Source organism: Platalea leucorodia (genome assembly GCF_965183815.1).
Source record: "Platalea leucorodia genome assembly, chromosome: 5".
NCBI classification, from domain to species: domain Eukaryota; kingdom Metazoa; phylum Chordata; class Aves; order Pelecaniformes; family Threskiornithidae; genus Platalea; species Platalea leucorodia.
The window spans coordinates 12619010-12635527 of NC_138827.1; the positions used below are offsets into that span (position 1 = coordinate 12619010).

A 16518-nucleotide genomic window follows, 5' to 3' on the forward strand; every position below is an offset into this window, starting at 1 on the left:
AATTTACAATGGTGCAAGGTGGTCCTGGGACATTTGGGTCTTCAACACTGTCTATGGTTGTTTGCTTGGCAGTTCAGCATCTTATGACTGTGCCTGTTAAGTCTAGAAAATACAAATTGTCTGTTGCTGAAATAATCTCACACAACCTATTGCTGTACATATAGCCCTTGGACTCTGTGTATGACAAGACCAAATGACATAGCAGGTTTACTATTTCAAGGTAATTTGGTACAGGTTAAGTGAAACTCTAGAATCAAATTGGTTCAAGTATTAGTTCAAATATAGTTTCATATTCTCTCACCTATCAAGGCAAAAATCCATACAGATAACAGTGGAATATCAAACAAAACCCCATGGCTTGTTCCTTTGCTTTCAAACCTGAAAACCATTATCTCTAGATCCACCACTTACTAGCACACATACCAGAGTATAGCCTGAGCAGATGGTTCAAAGCTAACTGTCAATCCGTTTGCAGTTCAAAACAGTGGTGAACTACTCCAGCTGTTTTCCAGATCAAAAATATTATTGTCATTTTGCTATCGCTGCGTGCTGAGGGTTATGTAACAAAAATGCACAAGTCCCTCTGCCTGGAATGCAATTAATTTCCTCCCTCCCCACTGAGAGTGGTAAGTAACAATTCAGACAGTCTGGATGCTTCAGTTTTGAGCATGGCCAGAGATGCAACCCTGGAATTATTCCATGTGGTAACCCACTATTTGTAACACGCCAGTCTTCTGGAGGTCTTACAGACAGGGTATATTTTGCAGTTTGGAAAAAAATAAACACTATCGTCCTGTTTATACATGACCTCTTACTGTCTGTAGGGTACTATGAAAGCTTTGTTGTAGTTCTTTATTTCAACCATAGACTTTGCTTTATGTTGGAATTCTAAGTATTCTAAAAAAGCGCACTAACTAGATGAAGTAATTGCTTCTGATCTGAAATCAGCCACTATACTTGCTATATACTTTGGTACGCAAAAATAAGGCATTGTACGCTATTAACTTTAAAATAGTGGCATAATCGCATCTTAATTTACAAATATCCAAATATTATGCAGGCAGTTAAATTCAGACTCCATGTTTAACCACTTCATGCAGTTTGCTTATACAAAGAGATTAACTGAAACTCCTCTGCTTAAAGCAGTGCACTCAAGAAACAAAACTAGTTTCCTCCATGCAATCTTTTCTGCAATATGCCTTTCATCTTTTTAAGCACAGCTAACCCAGTGATATTTATATATCAACAATAAGATCTTCAGGACAGGAGCTGTCTTTCTGTAAAATATTTGCACCATACTTAACATGCTTCAGTTGTTCCTGTGATATAAATACAATGGGGTGATCAACTGTATGCTAGGGTGTTAACCGAGATGAAACATTAACTTAGTACTTAACTGCAGCAATTTCCTTTAATGAGTTATGACTTGGTTCAGCTTGTTCTGGATTTCTGGCACAGTTTACAGATTACTTCTGTAGGGAGCACATACAGTGGTTTTAGTATTCTTACCTGGTTAAATAGGCCAGAGCCAGCTCAGATCCCGACTGCTTTTTGGGCTCCACCTTTTTAGTAGAGATTCCAGCTTCCCTCATCAGCTGTTTTTCTTTCTTCTTGCGCTCTTTTTTTAATTTTCTTTCCAGTTTCCTTCTTTCCTCTGGAGTAAGCTCTTCCTCTTCTTTTGTTGCCTGAAATAATCAACATTTAAATAAAGTGTTTATATTTCTATAAGAAAGTGAACAAAATATGCAGAAATGCAATTGAAGGGCACAGGTAATATTTAAAACCAGAAGCTTCAAGCTTCATAATTTTACTGTTCAGTATACTTCCATCACCTCTCTACTTTGCTCAATTCACAGAACTGTAAATACTGGACTTGCAGAAATCTGCGGAACTGCCCTCTATAGATGATTATACTGTTCTCAGCAGTACAGTAACGTGAGCACCTTCTATCCATGTATTAAACATAATATCTAAGATTTGTTGTGCTGTTTGTTCTCATACTCAAACCTGAGGGGGGAACGTGAACAGCAGAGGCTGTTTCATAGCGGAGGGAAGGTACAGATTTTTTTTTTTTTAACATACACACATTCAAGTGGGAGAAGTAGGGTTTCCTTAAGATCCTTAGTTTCTGTTTGTTGTGTAACCTCACACTTCCCTGGACTGAGAAAATCTCTGTCTGCCACACAGGGGCTTCATCTCCATTATGCCAAAGGAGAAGATGTGACAACTGCCATCTTCATCCAAGTCCTCTTGGAGATCCTTTAGCAATCTTGGGTAAACATAGGCACAATCTTGCATAAACATACACATGTATATCCCACAAAGGTTGAATTTTCCTTAGGTTTGCAGACAGAACAGTTAATGATTCATGTTGAAAAACAAATTACTATAAATATATGCATAAGTATGCCCCAAATGAAAATATTTATTTCCCGTACAGATGAAGAGCATTAAATAGATACGCTGCGTTTATCACGGAAAAGCCAGTGTGAGATCATGCAGTGTAGGAATAAAAAGCTGTTCCACAGCAAGATAAGACTGACTGCAGGGACTCCTAGAAGTCTGTGAGAGGTTCATTCACATCTTTCCAGGCAATAGTCCCACTGAATTAAGTATCAACTAGAAACCTAAAAAAAATTGCAGCTGGTCTAATACGAGATGGCTGTTTACTCAATGCCCTCCTCAAGATTTCCCTGAGAGACAGAGATTTACTCGTTACAGAACCCTAACTACTCTGATGATCACCGTACATAGACCTTCACAAAAGTGCAGACGAAGCTTCTGGGTATCCAAACCCCTATGTACCTCAGGAAGCAGGAGGGATTTGGACACTAGGAAGCCACCTCTTCTGTGCAACTTCCCAGGAACAACTAAGCAATGAAAAAAGTATGAAATTCTGCAAACAAGACTCTTGCACCGTATTGGTCTTGCTTTTAGATATTTCTAAGTCCAAGATTGAAGGCGTGGTGCTATTTCTTAGCTTATATGATAGTTACAGACCTCACACAGTCCCAAATAAAACTTTGATACCTTCATCGTGGTTTAAGGAACTACTGCTTCTTAGCCACCTCCACGGGTCAGGCACTGTGATAAAATGCAGGCTAAAGGTATGCACAAGGACTATTTAAATATCACCTTCTCTTCCAAGTTAAGAACAGAAATCCAGTAGCAAAACCACTAGAAGTGTTAGCTCTTGTGATGAGCTCAGGGGTTTTAGCTCCTGTTTGCTGTGCTGTACTACTCCCCTACTATCATTTGTAGCCAACTCAAGATTGCAAACATTGACACACTTCTAAATTATGGGCTCAGACAGGAATAGGTTGTCAGCCTCCCATTTTTTTATCTAACCATATTCAGCACCTTCTGTCAAGACCACTTAAATGTCCTGCTCATGACATTTAACAAGAAAAGATGGGGCTGTTGGCAACACTGTGAAAACTGTTTGTAGTAACGTGAAATGTAACAGAGATGTTGCCCAAACAGTAATGATTTGCCAATGACTCCATTAATTAATCCACTTGCTCAGCAACAGTTGTACCGGGTTTGTTAAGACAGCCTGAACAAGGAACAGATTCCTGCAAGGCCAGGCTATATTTACAAGAAGGTGTGGTCTCTGGGTAGGGAAAAACCACCCACCGACAGCAGTGGAAATGGCACAGATGTAAGCTGGCCCACGAAATGTCTACCTTCTCTGTACACAAGTGGACTTTGAAGCAGACCCCTATATGACGAGGACAGAAAAAGGGGAGATTCCATGCAAGTGTTTGTTGAGTTATTCAGATCCGTAATTCTTCTGCTCAAAATAAACACTTTCTGATGTTTCTTCCAAATCTGCTTGTCCCTCAGACACTCTTGCTACAAGCCAATGAAGGTGGAGTACACTGAGACAAGCAAGGCAGTCTGGAGGTTCACCCGTGCCTATGGCACCTGCATTAGCCTCTCGCATCCCAAGACAAAGGGAGTCTAACCACCAGGAACATTGCCAAGAACAAGAACTGCATTCACAGAGCGGACTTGGTTCGGATCCAGCAGCTTTACTATAGCATCGTACTTGCCAGGTGGGGTGCTCTGCTAGAGCATCGGGAACCCACGGAGGCCAAGCTGGGGGCGAAAGGAACGTTCTTCCTCCTCAATCTGCTCCCTCCTCACCTCCTTGAGGAACCCATAAATGAAACCTGAATGCACAAGAAGATCAATCGCTTTATGGAGAGACTGATTTAAAAAACCACTTTATAAACTGGCAAATCCTTGGTGTTATAACAATTAGTGTTTGCCAAGTGCTTTCAAACGAACATCCAGACATGGTGCTAACTAAGATTATTCTTGCTGACTTTCAAGCAAAGGCTGGTTAAACAAGACAATACCTGAACACAATCTTATTTGCCAAAGACACCTGCTGAGGACTAAACATTTGTTCAGTGTCAATTCATGTATCATCTAAGTTTACTCTGACTCATCTTTTCAACTTTGTTTTCAAAGGCGAACAAAGGGCAAGAAAGAAGAAATCAGAATAAATGGAAGAGGGACAGTAAAGAGGATTTGCTTTTTTTGTTTAAAATACTTTTTAGCTATTTTTATAGAAAACCCAGCATCCATGTGCAAACACATGCAAAAAAGCAACATATGTTGCATTTGTATAGAAGACATTTTATAACTCATGCTGAGAATAAAATAATATTTAGGGTGAAGGTAGGTACGTAATTGTTACACAGGAAACAACGTTTTCATTTGAAAAGCCACCCTGGTACTTACTAAAATAACAATCCAGCCACACAAAGCCCAGGAAAACACCGAGGGTGGTCATTTATAAAGTGTTTGGAAAAGAGTACTACAGCAGCTGTCCAACAGACGACACACTACAGTTAATCTTCTTTTAAAAATAATGTAATGAATTTGTTTACTTTTCTGTGAGCCATGAAGCTTTCAAATAAAGTGACTGTGGCACATCATTAGAGCTGGTCTGATAAAGAGGCCTCTGCTTCTTCATACTTACAGTAAACTCATATCTCTGTACCTTCCCTTCCCCCCACATTCCTTGCATTATCAAAAAGCAAGGAATTCATCCCGCTCCCCGACCGCTCCATTAAAAACAAAACAAGTTGCTCCCTCCTTGTAGGTCGCAACGTAAATACCGAGCCCTGACAACATTTGTTTCCAGCATCGCAATTGATGCACCGCAGGCTGTCTGAAGCAAGAGCAGCGTTCTCCCTGCAGGGCTGGTGCTGTCCCGGGCATGAAGGAGTCGGGATTTACAGCGGGAGGTACCTTCTGCTAGCCCACAGCATCACCCGGGGAAAATCGGGTTCATCAGGCTTCTGTTTGGGACTCCCAGCACACATACCACGAAAGCACTCACAACTTTACAGCTTGAACAACTTTTCTAGTTGCAAATATACTTTTATCCATCCTTGTCAACTTGAGTAATCTAGTAGTGCGCATCACAATCTGTTCTTGACTGGTTTTTAATTTGAAACCCTCAAGTTTTATTTGCTTCATAAAATAACCTACATTTGGTGGTATAGTCTCCACTGAAGCTGAGGGGAGTTTTATCGCAATTTAAAAAAAAACAACACAAGCAAAAGCAACCTTTCCCAAAACCTGGGACTCAAAGGAAAACAAAACCAAACCTTTCTCTAGAATTTAAAGCCTAGCTGTATTTATTTTAACTTGAATGATCTCTGTTATGCTACTCTACTGATGCATCTCTCCTTTCTTCAAATCAACAGCCTTATTTTTTAATTTCGCTTTCCCCGCACCACTAATGTGACTATTTTTCTGAAAGATGTGTCCAAAGTTTGTGAGCCATTTGCATTAAGAGTTTTAGTATTATGTCATTATTTAAATTTTAAAAAATCCAACCAACAGGACTTCATTGTTTTGAGGTCATAAATATTGCACGTTGTCTCCTTCTATATTTATAAAGTGACATCACAATTTGTAGTGCTACAATTTAGTCTTAACTACAACATTGTAAAGTCTATATTTGAGTGTGTGAGGCACTTGTTTATTGATGTGATAAATTTAAACCATATGCATACAGAAAAACACAACACTTGCTTATTTGCAAAGCCTGCTGAGAGCTACCACACCACCTTGGATCGCGGGCCCATTAGATCTCAATCTAAACAAGGTCAGGCTAGGTCAGTACACTTGAATGACTGACATTCAGAGGAGAGCCAGTGTTTTCTTGTGATTAAGGAGGTGGGAGTCTTCCACTTGGAAACTTTCCAGAAGGCCTGAAAAGGTGCTAAAAGGGATATTGCCACTGGATGCCATATTTTGAGAAAAAGACAGACCCCCAAATCTTTAACACATATGCTCATAAAAACCCACGTCATCTTTGCAAGGGTATGGAGATGCGAGCTCAGACATCTTCATGCAAATTCCCGAAGTTCATACTATATGATGTCCATCTGCATGCAAAGGGCTGTGACTGCCAACCCAGCGCCCTTCATCAATGCCAGTCTCTAAATTTCTGAATTGTATGTAAACATAGTAATATACTGTAAATAGCCTAAGCCATCTGACTCAAAATATCTGGAGGCTTCAGCTGTGGCAGTTTTAGATACCAGTTAAAGTTTTCCATTATTCTTTGTAATCTGGAAGTATCGCACAAATTTAAAACATTTTGTAAGTCTTCTTCAGAAATTAGTTTACCCATCATCAAAGGGGAGTCATTTCAAACTGAAGTAAAGCATTTAATAGTGTAAAGCAGCCCTGCTAAGCAATTCAGAACAGAGAAAAATAACTCTAACTGCAAGAGAAACTGGAAAAGGCAGAAAGATGTGCTCAAGACAGAATTTCTTGATGATATCCGACCCTTTTTTTCTGCAGCAAGAGTGGCAAAACCAAACAAGAGTAGTTTTTCAGAGATTGCATCTGCATAAAAGCTTACACTGCCAGGGGACTACGAACCGTAATATCTGGGCAACCAGTACTAAGATGGTATTAACAGTACACTAATTGTATTGTGTTTCAGCAAAGCAGTAAGTGCATTTTAAAATTTCTTTCTAGATTTATAGTTACTCAGAGGTCCTTCAGTGCCTCATACTTGAGTAGAGCTGCAGACATCTTCTAAAGACTTCTGTTCCTCCTCCTCGCTCATCACCGTTTCAGAGACTCCTACATTTGCATCCCCAGCTGTCTGTTGCCAGCACAGAATAAGGTTGACAGAGTCAGAAACTCTGAAGAATTGCCACAATGAACCGAACACTCATTTATTACAAATTTGCCTTTGGGATTTGCCTGTGTAGGTCTGAACTTTCCGCCTGTTCAGGGGTTCAGCTTTGCTGCCAAACCTATAGCAGTAACCACAGTCCAAGCCACAACACCGAATTTACTATTTATCAGTACCAGTGAATAGAGCTCCTCCAAAAGCCAATAGACTTTTACCCTTTTCTACCAGCACAGCAACACAAGTCTGTGCAACGGCAAAGCAAGCAACATCAGAAATTCAGAGGCATAAATTATAACTTGACTAACAGTGACAAATGTATAAAGAGGGCACCAAATTTTTGAACTCCAAAGAGAAAGATGGGGAAATGGATGATACGGCTTGTTTCATAGTAGGAGCATTGTATCGCCTTGTTTGTTCATTAAGCTCATCTTATTTCATAACTTTTAATATAAAGAAATGTCAAAAGGGGCTTTGTTCACTGACCAAGAACTGATGAGGAGGTGCCGACCTGTCACATAATGCCTTCTGCTTACAAGTAGCCTTTTGCCCCAAAAATGCTCTGTGCATGGTATCAGCATGCAAAATGTCCTGTTTCTGTCTTACACAATACATATGAACCCAGATAAATAACTGGCCATCTGCCAGCTTAAAAACAAAAAGCAGAATCTATAAACACAGTTCAAAACCTACAAAGAAGAAAGACTGGCAAATCCTTAGATGCAAGGTTCATAAAAGAAAGATTGACAAATAATTTACTATCTGAGGCTTGCCAAGGAACTGTGCTACAACTACAGCTATAGAATTTGCATAAAATAGTTTACAGCTATATTGAATTTAACTAACTATTTTCTATCATTTAGCACCTTATGAAAAGACGAAGTATGACCAGAGAGGGCATATGAAACTTCCTTACCATGCAGAAAGCAAATTTTGAATGAAAAGTAACATTTGTAGTAGTATACCTCCTTAAATCATGTCTCTAGCACTTACAGAGGAAGATTTTTTTTTTTTAAATTATACATTGCTCAAAGAAAAAATTAAAAGTTTTCATAAAAGCTAGGTGCTTCTAGAATCTCAACTCCTCACAACAAAAACACTGGGAATAACTTACATTAAATTGATTTGGAAAGGTTTCTGTAGATGCAACCCAGGCAGAAAAGCCTCAAACAAGTTCTGCAGGAAGCCAGATTTACATAAGAACAAGCTTTATATCTTTCTGATCCAGGAAAGGATTTTTTTAGTGGTCATGTAAATGCTTTAAAAAAAAAAAAGTGTCCTTATGTACACAGCTATAGTATCTCACAAGCACAAGTGATCAGGTAGTACCCTAAATTTGCAGCTGTAATTTAGAATAGATGCACCTTTATTAGCTTGAAACCAGGCTTAATTTACAACTATGTGATCTTTATATGTTTCATAGATTTACATCCAATTCTGAAGAGCACATAAACTGTTATCATTAGGAACTCCTGAATAAGAAGAAATTGAGCAATTTACTAAATTAAATGAAAGCATTTATAGGCACATAGAACAATACGATTTACAGAACCTAGCTTGTTGAATTCCACTTTATAGATTGTTTGCTCCTATAAAATACATACTGTAGCAGATTAAGTTCTAAGGCATAAATTAATACCATATTTTATTTCTCATTTTTCTCCACCAGTATCACAGTCCTGAATACAACAGAAATATTTAAGACACCACCGCAACTGCAGGCTTGGGGAATGCAGTTTTGCTTCATTTGCAACTACAGCACTGCCAGGAATTTTCACGTATTTGTCAAAGGATGTTGCTTACTCTCTTACCCCTAATTAAACCACGTTAACCAATCAGAGGAAGATGGAATTAAAAAAAAAAAAAAAAAAACAAAAAACCAAAAAAAACCCCTTGGAAACCGTTTGTATCCACATCCCTGTGGCTTACACACAGCCCTTTTAACCCTTCCCCAAAAACACACAGAGGTATTTTAATAGAAGGAGCACGAGAGTGTCGCACACTCGGTGTTAGCATTGCCACCAAAGTCGTCCCCTTTAGGGATGCTGACAATTTATTCCGAAGTTTAAAAAAGCTTTGGGCTGCGAGAGGAGGTAGAAGCAGAGCATAGGCTGTTTTGAAATCCTTGCTGGAGAATTTAAATAAATAAATAAATAAAGCAACCCCAAACCACGAGCTCCATCTCCTCCAATGAAAGAGGTACCACAGGGTGTAGGCAGGTTGCCAGGCGAGCTCGGCAGCGTGACCGCACTGCATTGAGTTTCTTTAATGAAAGCCAGGAAAGAACACATTACACAGTGTTTCTTCTGAGAGCCAGCTAGCCTCCAGTGATTGAAATCAATAAAAACAGTCGGCAAGGGGCCCAGTGGGGGAAGAGAGAAATCTCCCCTACAGCATTCAGTTTGCTTTCCACTTTCTCCCTCCCCCCTGAAGTTAAACTCTGAAGATCACCATGACAAGCTACTTCGCTTCCAGCGCAGGGAAGACGCTGGTGGGGATTTAAAGGAAGCGAGCGCTTTCCTTCGCCTCCCTGCCTTCGCTCTCCCTGCTGCGTGAAGGAAATGAAAGGCTTGTTTGGAATTTGAATCCTGCCTGGAAAAACTTCATCGGACAAGTGCATCGTTCTGCATTTCAGGAAAGGGATGGATTTTACAGTCGGAGAATGCTAAAAGGTGAGAGGGGAAAGAAAAGCAGGGATCTGATTCACCCGGAGCCAACGTACAGGCTAGAGAATGTCCACCACGGCAGAGGGGACCTCTGAAGCTGCGGGAAGGACTGCAAGCAAGCGCCTGAGACCAGCACGATCCACATCCTAAAGTGGCCGAAACGTTAGGGAGCACGTGACCGACGCGCCGACCCAGGTAAGCAGCACCCGCTTTTAACGATTCTCTGCACCGCGTCCGAAACCTTTCCGCTTCAGCCTCTGCAGACCGCCCCACGTCCTCCCTCGTTAACCTCGGGCAAGCTAACACTAAGCTTGTCCTGTCTGAAAACGGTGTTGGGCCACTAATCCTCACTGAACTATAAAACATGCACAAAAGCCCTTTGTTTACTGTTTTGGTGTTGAATTTGCTGGTTGACAAGGTAGGAGGGGGCCGTTGCGTAACTCCAGCCCCTCCAGAAGGAGCTCACGCTCCCAGTCCAGGAGGGCCCGCTCGGAGTAAGGAAGCACGACTGACACCGCACGCTGGAGCTGACTGTGATCTGAGACAGTGCCAGTAATGAATTTCTAATATGGTCCATATTTATCTATTTTATTTATGTATTTTAATCACCATAGCAGCCACATACAGTACATACTTGCACTGAGCTCCATGTGCTGATCTGCACCACGAATTACAGCAACTTGCATGCATGGGGGCTAGCCTGATAGTTTTGTTGAAAAGAACTTTGCAATTACTTGTTAATACAGCCAAGGGGGATTTTCTGGCACGTTGTTTAGGAATGACCAACACAGAGTTTACCCAGCACATGTATATTCTGCCATTACCCTAATGCATGCAGTTTTTATACAGATACCCCTATAAAAAAGGGCAAGACACAGATCACAGCTGTAGATCACAGCATCCTTCCCAAGTTTTTGGCCAACTTCAGATGATTTATCTAGACTTCAGTGAGACACGAACGGTGAAATCAAAGCCTGCCTTTTGCAAGGCAAGCAAAAACGATGATAGCTACATCTCTTTTCCAGCAATGTCAGGAATTCACTGGGACAGACAATAAATAGGTGCCTACGGAGCAAGAGCAACCATGCTTGCGCCCTCTGTGCTGGCCACCATTAGGCGTTGACAGCAACACACATGTTCGCTGCCGGAGAGAGCTGGGGAGGGACTGGATGCCTCCACTTCCACTCAGGACCCCTCAAGGGGATGTTTTGGCACTTATCCCCAACCTGTAGGGTACAAACACAGTCTGGATGACTGATGGTGGAGAGAAGAGACTTCCCAGCATCTCTTCCATTTCAGTACCACCAGACAGAATGCAAGAATTTAGTACAGCAAGTGTATGTGTATTTCTGCAGGTGCAAATGTTGCTCTTTCTTTGGAAAATGCAGCCTTTTAAGGGTGATTTTATTATTTTCTCATCACGTGTAAATGGAAATGACCCACACACTTACAGAGTTACCTGGAGAACACCTCCATGACCAAAAGTAAGGGACTGTTATTTTTGAATGTAAGTTTGAGCATTTTTAAAGCATGAACTGTTCTGATCAAGCTATGAAAATAACTGAGGCTATATTTAAATAGTAATAAATTTTACGCTGATTTTATCAGTCCGGTTTTGAACTCTTCATACAGAACAGTCGTACAATTATAGCTGAAGATGTAATTAAAGAACAATAATTTACAGTAAAAAAAGGGCACAGTTGTGATTCATAATAGAAGATGGCCCCATGTAAGTTTTTGGGCATATCCACAGACCCAAGATTCACCTCACTTCCCACAGTTTTCAAAAGCTGTTGCATGTTTTGCCTCCCCCCCCTGCACAGATCCTTTGCAGAAATGACAGCACCTTCACAGTTCAGGAATCACAGCAATCACTCCCACACCAATCAACAAGTCTGTTTTGCGCTCTTCTTGGAGCTAAATTTATCATTATGCAGAGGAACTCATTGAAGTCTTCACTTAAAATTTCAAACAAGGAAAGCTTAGGTGAGACTTGGACCATGCATATCACTGGTACCGACATTCTCAAGCTCAGGTGATATTCCTCCTCATTACTCTCTCAGCAGAAAATATAAATATTATCTTTAAAGCAGAGTGCAGGGTATTTTTGTTTATAGCGATGTGTTTTTCAGAAGCTAAGTGGAGTTTCCATAGCATTTACTGTTAATGGAACGTGTTCTTTTTCAAACACACAGCATAAAAAAAAAGTATCATGTGTTTTCTTATTCAGAAGACATTTTGACCGAATACAGATATTCTAGCAGTCATACCACAAGGCAAGACTTGTCAAAGTTTTTCAGTCATGCCAGTGTTATTAAAGCAGATTCCCTGAACAGTAACCCAGTCCTTCAGGGACTCTGCCTTTAGAGTATGGGTATCTGGAAGAATCCCATGTTGCTTTGCCGAGTTGGATACAACAAAATAGAACTAAGGGGAACCTACTTCTCACATTTCTTCTAGTCTTGATAGTCTCATATCATCAGGACTACTTTGTCCTCAACAAGAAATCACATCTTCACCATAGTCAAGCGCTCCTACTAGTTCATTCCAATCGTCTTTACAGCAATATATGGCATATAAGGTTTTGTAACAGTCAGCAAAGTAGATGAAATGCTTTCAAAGGTGGAAGGACAAACATTTTGTTTTAATCTCACCTATCTAAATCTTTATGAAGGGAAAGATCTGGGATTCTACAAAACAAGTTAAATGGCTGTTCCCAAAATGCTGAAATTCAACAATAAAAGGGCAAATATCGGGGTCTGCTGAACACCTGGATAGCCCATCTGGGGCAAAACATAATACTTGTGTCTGCACTGGTGGAAAAAGAGTGTTGCCATCCCTTTCAAATGAACATGATCTGACACTTCGTGTATCTCCTTTCGTATTTACACCAGTGGTTCATGCTCATAGTACTGAATTCATTCAGCTGAGCAGTTCACTCAGTCTCGAACTGACAGCTTCTCTGTAACGTACCCATTCCGACTCAAAAATGGAACATATTTAAACACACAGTTGGAGAAGGTACATTTTCCCTCATCTACGGGAAAGACTAGTGAAGCAGAAGACTAATTATTAAACAAAAACTAAAGGGTTATCAATCCCTAGGAAAGGCAGTTTTCCTTATGATTCAAATAGGAATCCTTATGTTTTACTTACAAAGAAATTTTTTGTTAAAAACAAAAAAAGCTATCAAAACCCCTAAAAAACCTCATACCTCTTTACCAACAAATTGTCATTAGCTTCAGCTCCAGAGTTCAACAGCATCTGTAGCTACAGGGAATTAATGTCCTGGTACATATCCTTTACTTTCAAACTCTCTGTGTTCTTACATTCAATTAAAAGAAAAAAATAATACCTCAACAAATTCCTATTCATTAATTTCTTATTTAACAAAACTAGTACCACTGTACTTTGCTCTGCTAAGGTCTTTTTAAAAAAAATAGTTAAATATACCAGAACGTATCTCGTATATATGTCTATCTAAATACTCAACTGCACATGCACACATATGCAGGAACATGCAATTTTCAATTTGTGATGAACGAGACCCAAAAGGAGACACTCAAGAAAACGGAGTGGGCAGGATTCAATTCTTTAGCAGAATGTGTTCATTTCATGATTCAACAACCCTAAAATAGACACTCACAGCAACAGCCACAACACAAGCAGCCCCTCAACTGTCCTGCACATTCATACCATGACAACTGAGCATAAGGGTGTCAACAACCTCTGCTCATGTCTTGCCACTTGATTTGCTTTACAATGGGATAAATGGTTTGGGAGACAGAGAATTGGACCCTAAGTTTGGTTATGAAGCGAGAGACATCTTAACACAAAATAAGGAATGGATGTGATGGACATTACAGATTTTTGCATTTGACTTTATGTCCTGTGATAACCAGAGATGGGTGACTGAGACTGTGACAATTGCTTCCTATGAAATGACTATTCTTGTAAATATATATAATTTCCATGAATAGACCTTTGAACACCTGTATGCAGAATCTGAACCCGTTTAAAGAAACAAATACTATAAAGCTCCGCTTGTATCTCACATACAGTTCAGTTCCCACCGAACATCCCGTTTTCACAAGTTTTGTCTGAAGGAGAAAGGTAAAGGAATAATGGTTCTAAGAGCTGGCATGAATTACACAATCTAGCTTTCCTCCAGGTCTGCTTGCTGCTCTTCCAATCACAATGATCAAGGGCAAATAGTACTCTCTCATTAAAAACAACTGGTAGGAAGAAAGAATTTGAATACATTTGTCAGTCTGAAATGGTCTCCTGAAAGTGTCTTAAGAAAATTCCATCCATATTTTCAGCATTTTGAAAATCTCTGAAATTAAAGTGCAATCCATTCCCAAATCCTATTTATTTAGCAATGCTTTACGCGCTTTCTTGTCAGCTCGCTGATAACTGTATGCCTATGATACTAACTCTTAAGCTCTCCAAAGTTATCACACAGTCCTGGAACACTGAAATGACATCTGGTTTTTATAGCATCAGGTGTGCCCTCATTATGCTTTTGTGAGGCAGAGCAGAAAATTGAAAAACAATTATGATTTAAGACCCTAAATTAAAACCTGTCGACTGTTTAGTAAAAATGCTCCATAAAACCTGTTTGTATTTCAACAGACCACACCGAAAAATATCATTGTAAAAGCGGCACAAAACAAGGTGTTGGTGGTGTTTGCTTATTTTGGAATTAAGGCACCTAGCAAGTTATCCTAAAATAAAATCGTATTCATCTACATTTCAATAATAATAGCTTATACATATTTATAAAAGAAATACTGTAATTTATGTGGGTTGAATTTAGAACTCATGTTAGTTTCAAAGTCAAGCTTTGCATGCAGAAGTTACATTTTACATTTTATTTTTGATAAACCAAGTATAAACACAACAGAAAACGGCATTTGCCCACATAATTTTAAAGTTAAGTATAAAATAGAGTGGATAATTACAGATGGAATAACATGTGAAATACAAGAAAACACAGACCAACCCACTAACAGAAGGATTATGTTTATCACATACCTGTTCTGTTATCATGTATTTTTGCAGGGATCAAAAGAAAGGAAACTTTTAAGGTAGGAACAGCAAGCAACTTCTTCATTACACACAGGGCGGCACAGCATAAAAAAGCACTGGAGATGGTCATTAGAAAGTGCAGACTGTTGAAGGTAAATGTTTCAATTGTTAGTGAAAGAAGAGTCAACATTTCCATAGCGCATATGGGATAATAGCTAGAGTGGGAATAGATTGCAGAGCTTTGAAAGTGAAGTAGTTTATGCTTGGCAGAAGAAAAGGAGAACAAAGGAAGAGAGAGATTAATAGCAAATGGAAGGTCCACCTCAAGGGAAATTCTAATCTTCAAGAAATTTTTTTAAAAATGTAACTGGTCTGGAAAAAAGCCAAGGTGTCAGAATTCTTTTTTGAATAGCAACAGAAAAGCTTCATATTTCTTCTTATTTGCAAACAATACAACATACTTTAAAATAGAAAAATCAAACTAAAATAAAAATTAAAACAAAGATTCTACTTTAGCATGAGACATTCCAGTATTACAAATGTGACATGAGAAAGTAGATATCGCACTTCTCTGCTGAAGATTAAATTAAAAGTCAAGATGTTTCCTAAAACACTTTAAATAAAATTGCAATCTGCAAACGGGGAAAAAAAAAAAAAAAGTTTGACAAAGATCTTCTCATTTTTTCCTTTTATTTTTTAAAACTTTCTCTAGAAATGAGTACTTTCCCTTGGAATACTGAGAACTAAAATGATACTGGAAGGTCATATGGTAGAAATGGAGAGATAACCTCCTGCCAGTGATGATGCAGGCAGGAGGTTACTGAAATGTGAAGTCAAGGTGAACAGGGAACACTGGAAAAGTTAGCGAAGCCAGAAAAGTCAACACCTAGTTCTCTTTCAAGATAGCAAAGATAAAAACATTATACTTCCTGCACAGGATTCTTCCAGATTCTCTGAATGAACTCTGCCTTTATTTAATGCTTTCATAAAATCTGTCACTGACCTTTAAAAACTTCTATTAATTGACTCCAAAAATTCCAAACCAGTTTTGAAGCACTGACTTATCTCCCACTGGACATGACCAACCAGGCATCCAGTAACAATAAGAGGTGCAAATTCATGATAAATTCCAACTTTCAAGTTATAAACAGGAGCATGATTCATACTTTTCCTGGCTTTGAAAATATTTACAACATTTTTTTTTTTTTTTTTGAACCTCTACACCCAGATCTTGCTATGATTAGACTTGGGATACAACTGGAAATGAAAGATGATAATCTGATTCATCAAATACTCTTGACAACTTTCATGACAGGAAGTATGGTTCATGTTGGCAGTTTTAAGCCAAACTTTGCTACTTGCCCACAGTAACATAAATTTAAACCAATTGTGGAACTTCTCAGCTTAAAAATTCCTAACTTTCAGGCACATGTTCAGCACAACAATGTATCACAGAACTACATTTTCTCCTTTCATACAGCACGTATTCATTTTACATTTACATATATAAAATCGAAAAGGCTTATAGCTCCTAAAGCCTCCAACTGGATAAACATTCCCAAACTATTTTGTTTTGTATACATTTTTGCATGTCAGCTCTTTTGCACATTTGTGTCTGCCTGACTTAGCTGCAATTAGCATGGCCCA

General features: G+C 39.2%; 1 protein-coding gene across 1 annotated transcript in view; it reads right to left on the reverse strand.

The window, feature by feature from the left end:
• Window positions 1-16518, reverse strand: part of LOC309591555 (cytochrome P450 2W1-like) — a gene marked incomplete at its 3' end in the record, with an annotated part of 160924 nt that overhangs the window by 51454 nt on the left and 92952 nt on the right. Inside the window, exon 3 of the mRNA XM_082314073.1 lies at window positions 1510-1685. Coding sequence (XP_082170199.1) covers window positions 1510-1685 — 176 coding nt within the window. The remainder of the gene's footprint in view (window positions 1-1509; window positions 1686-16518) is intronic.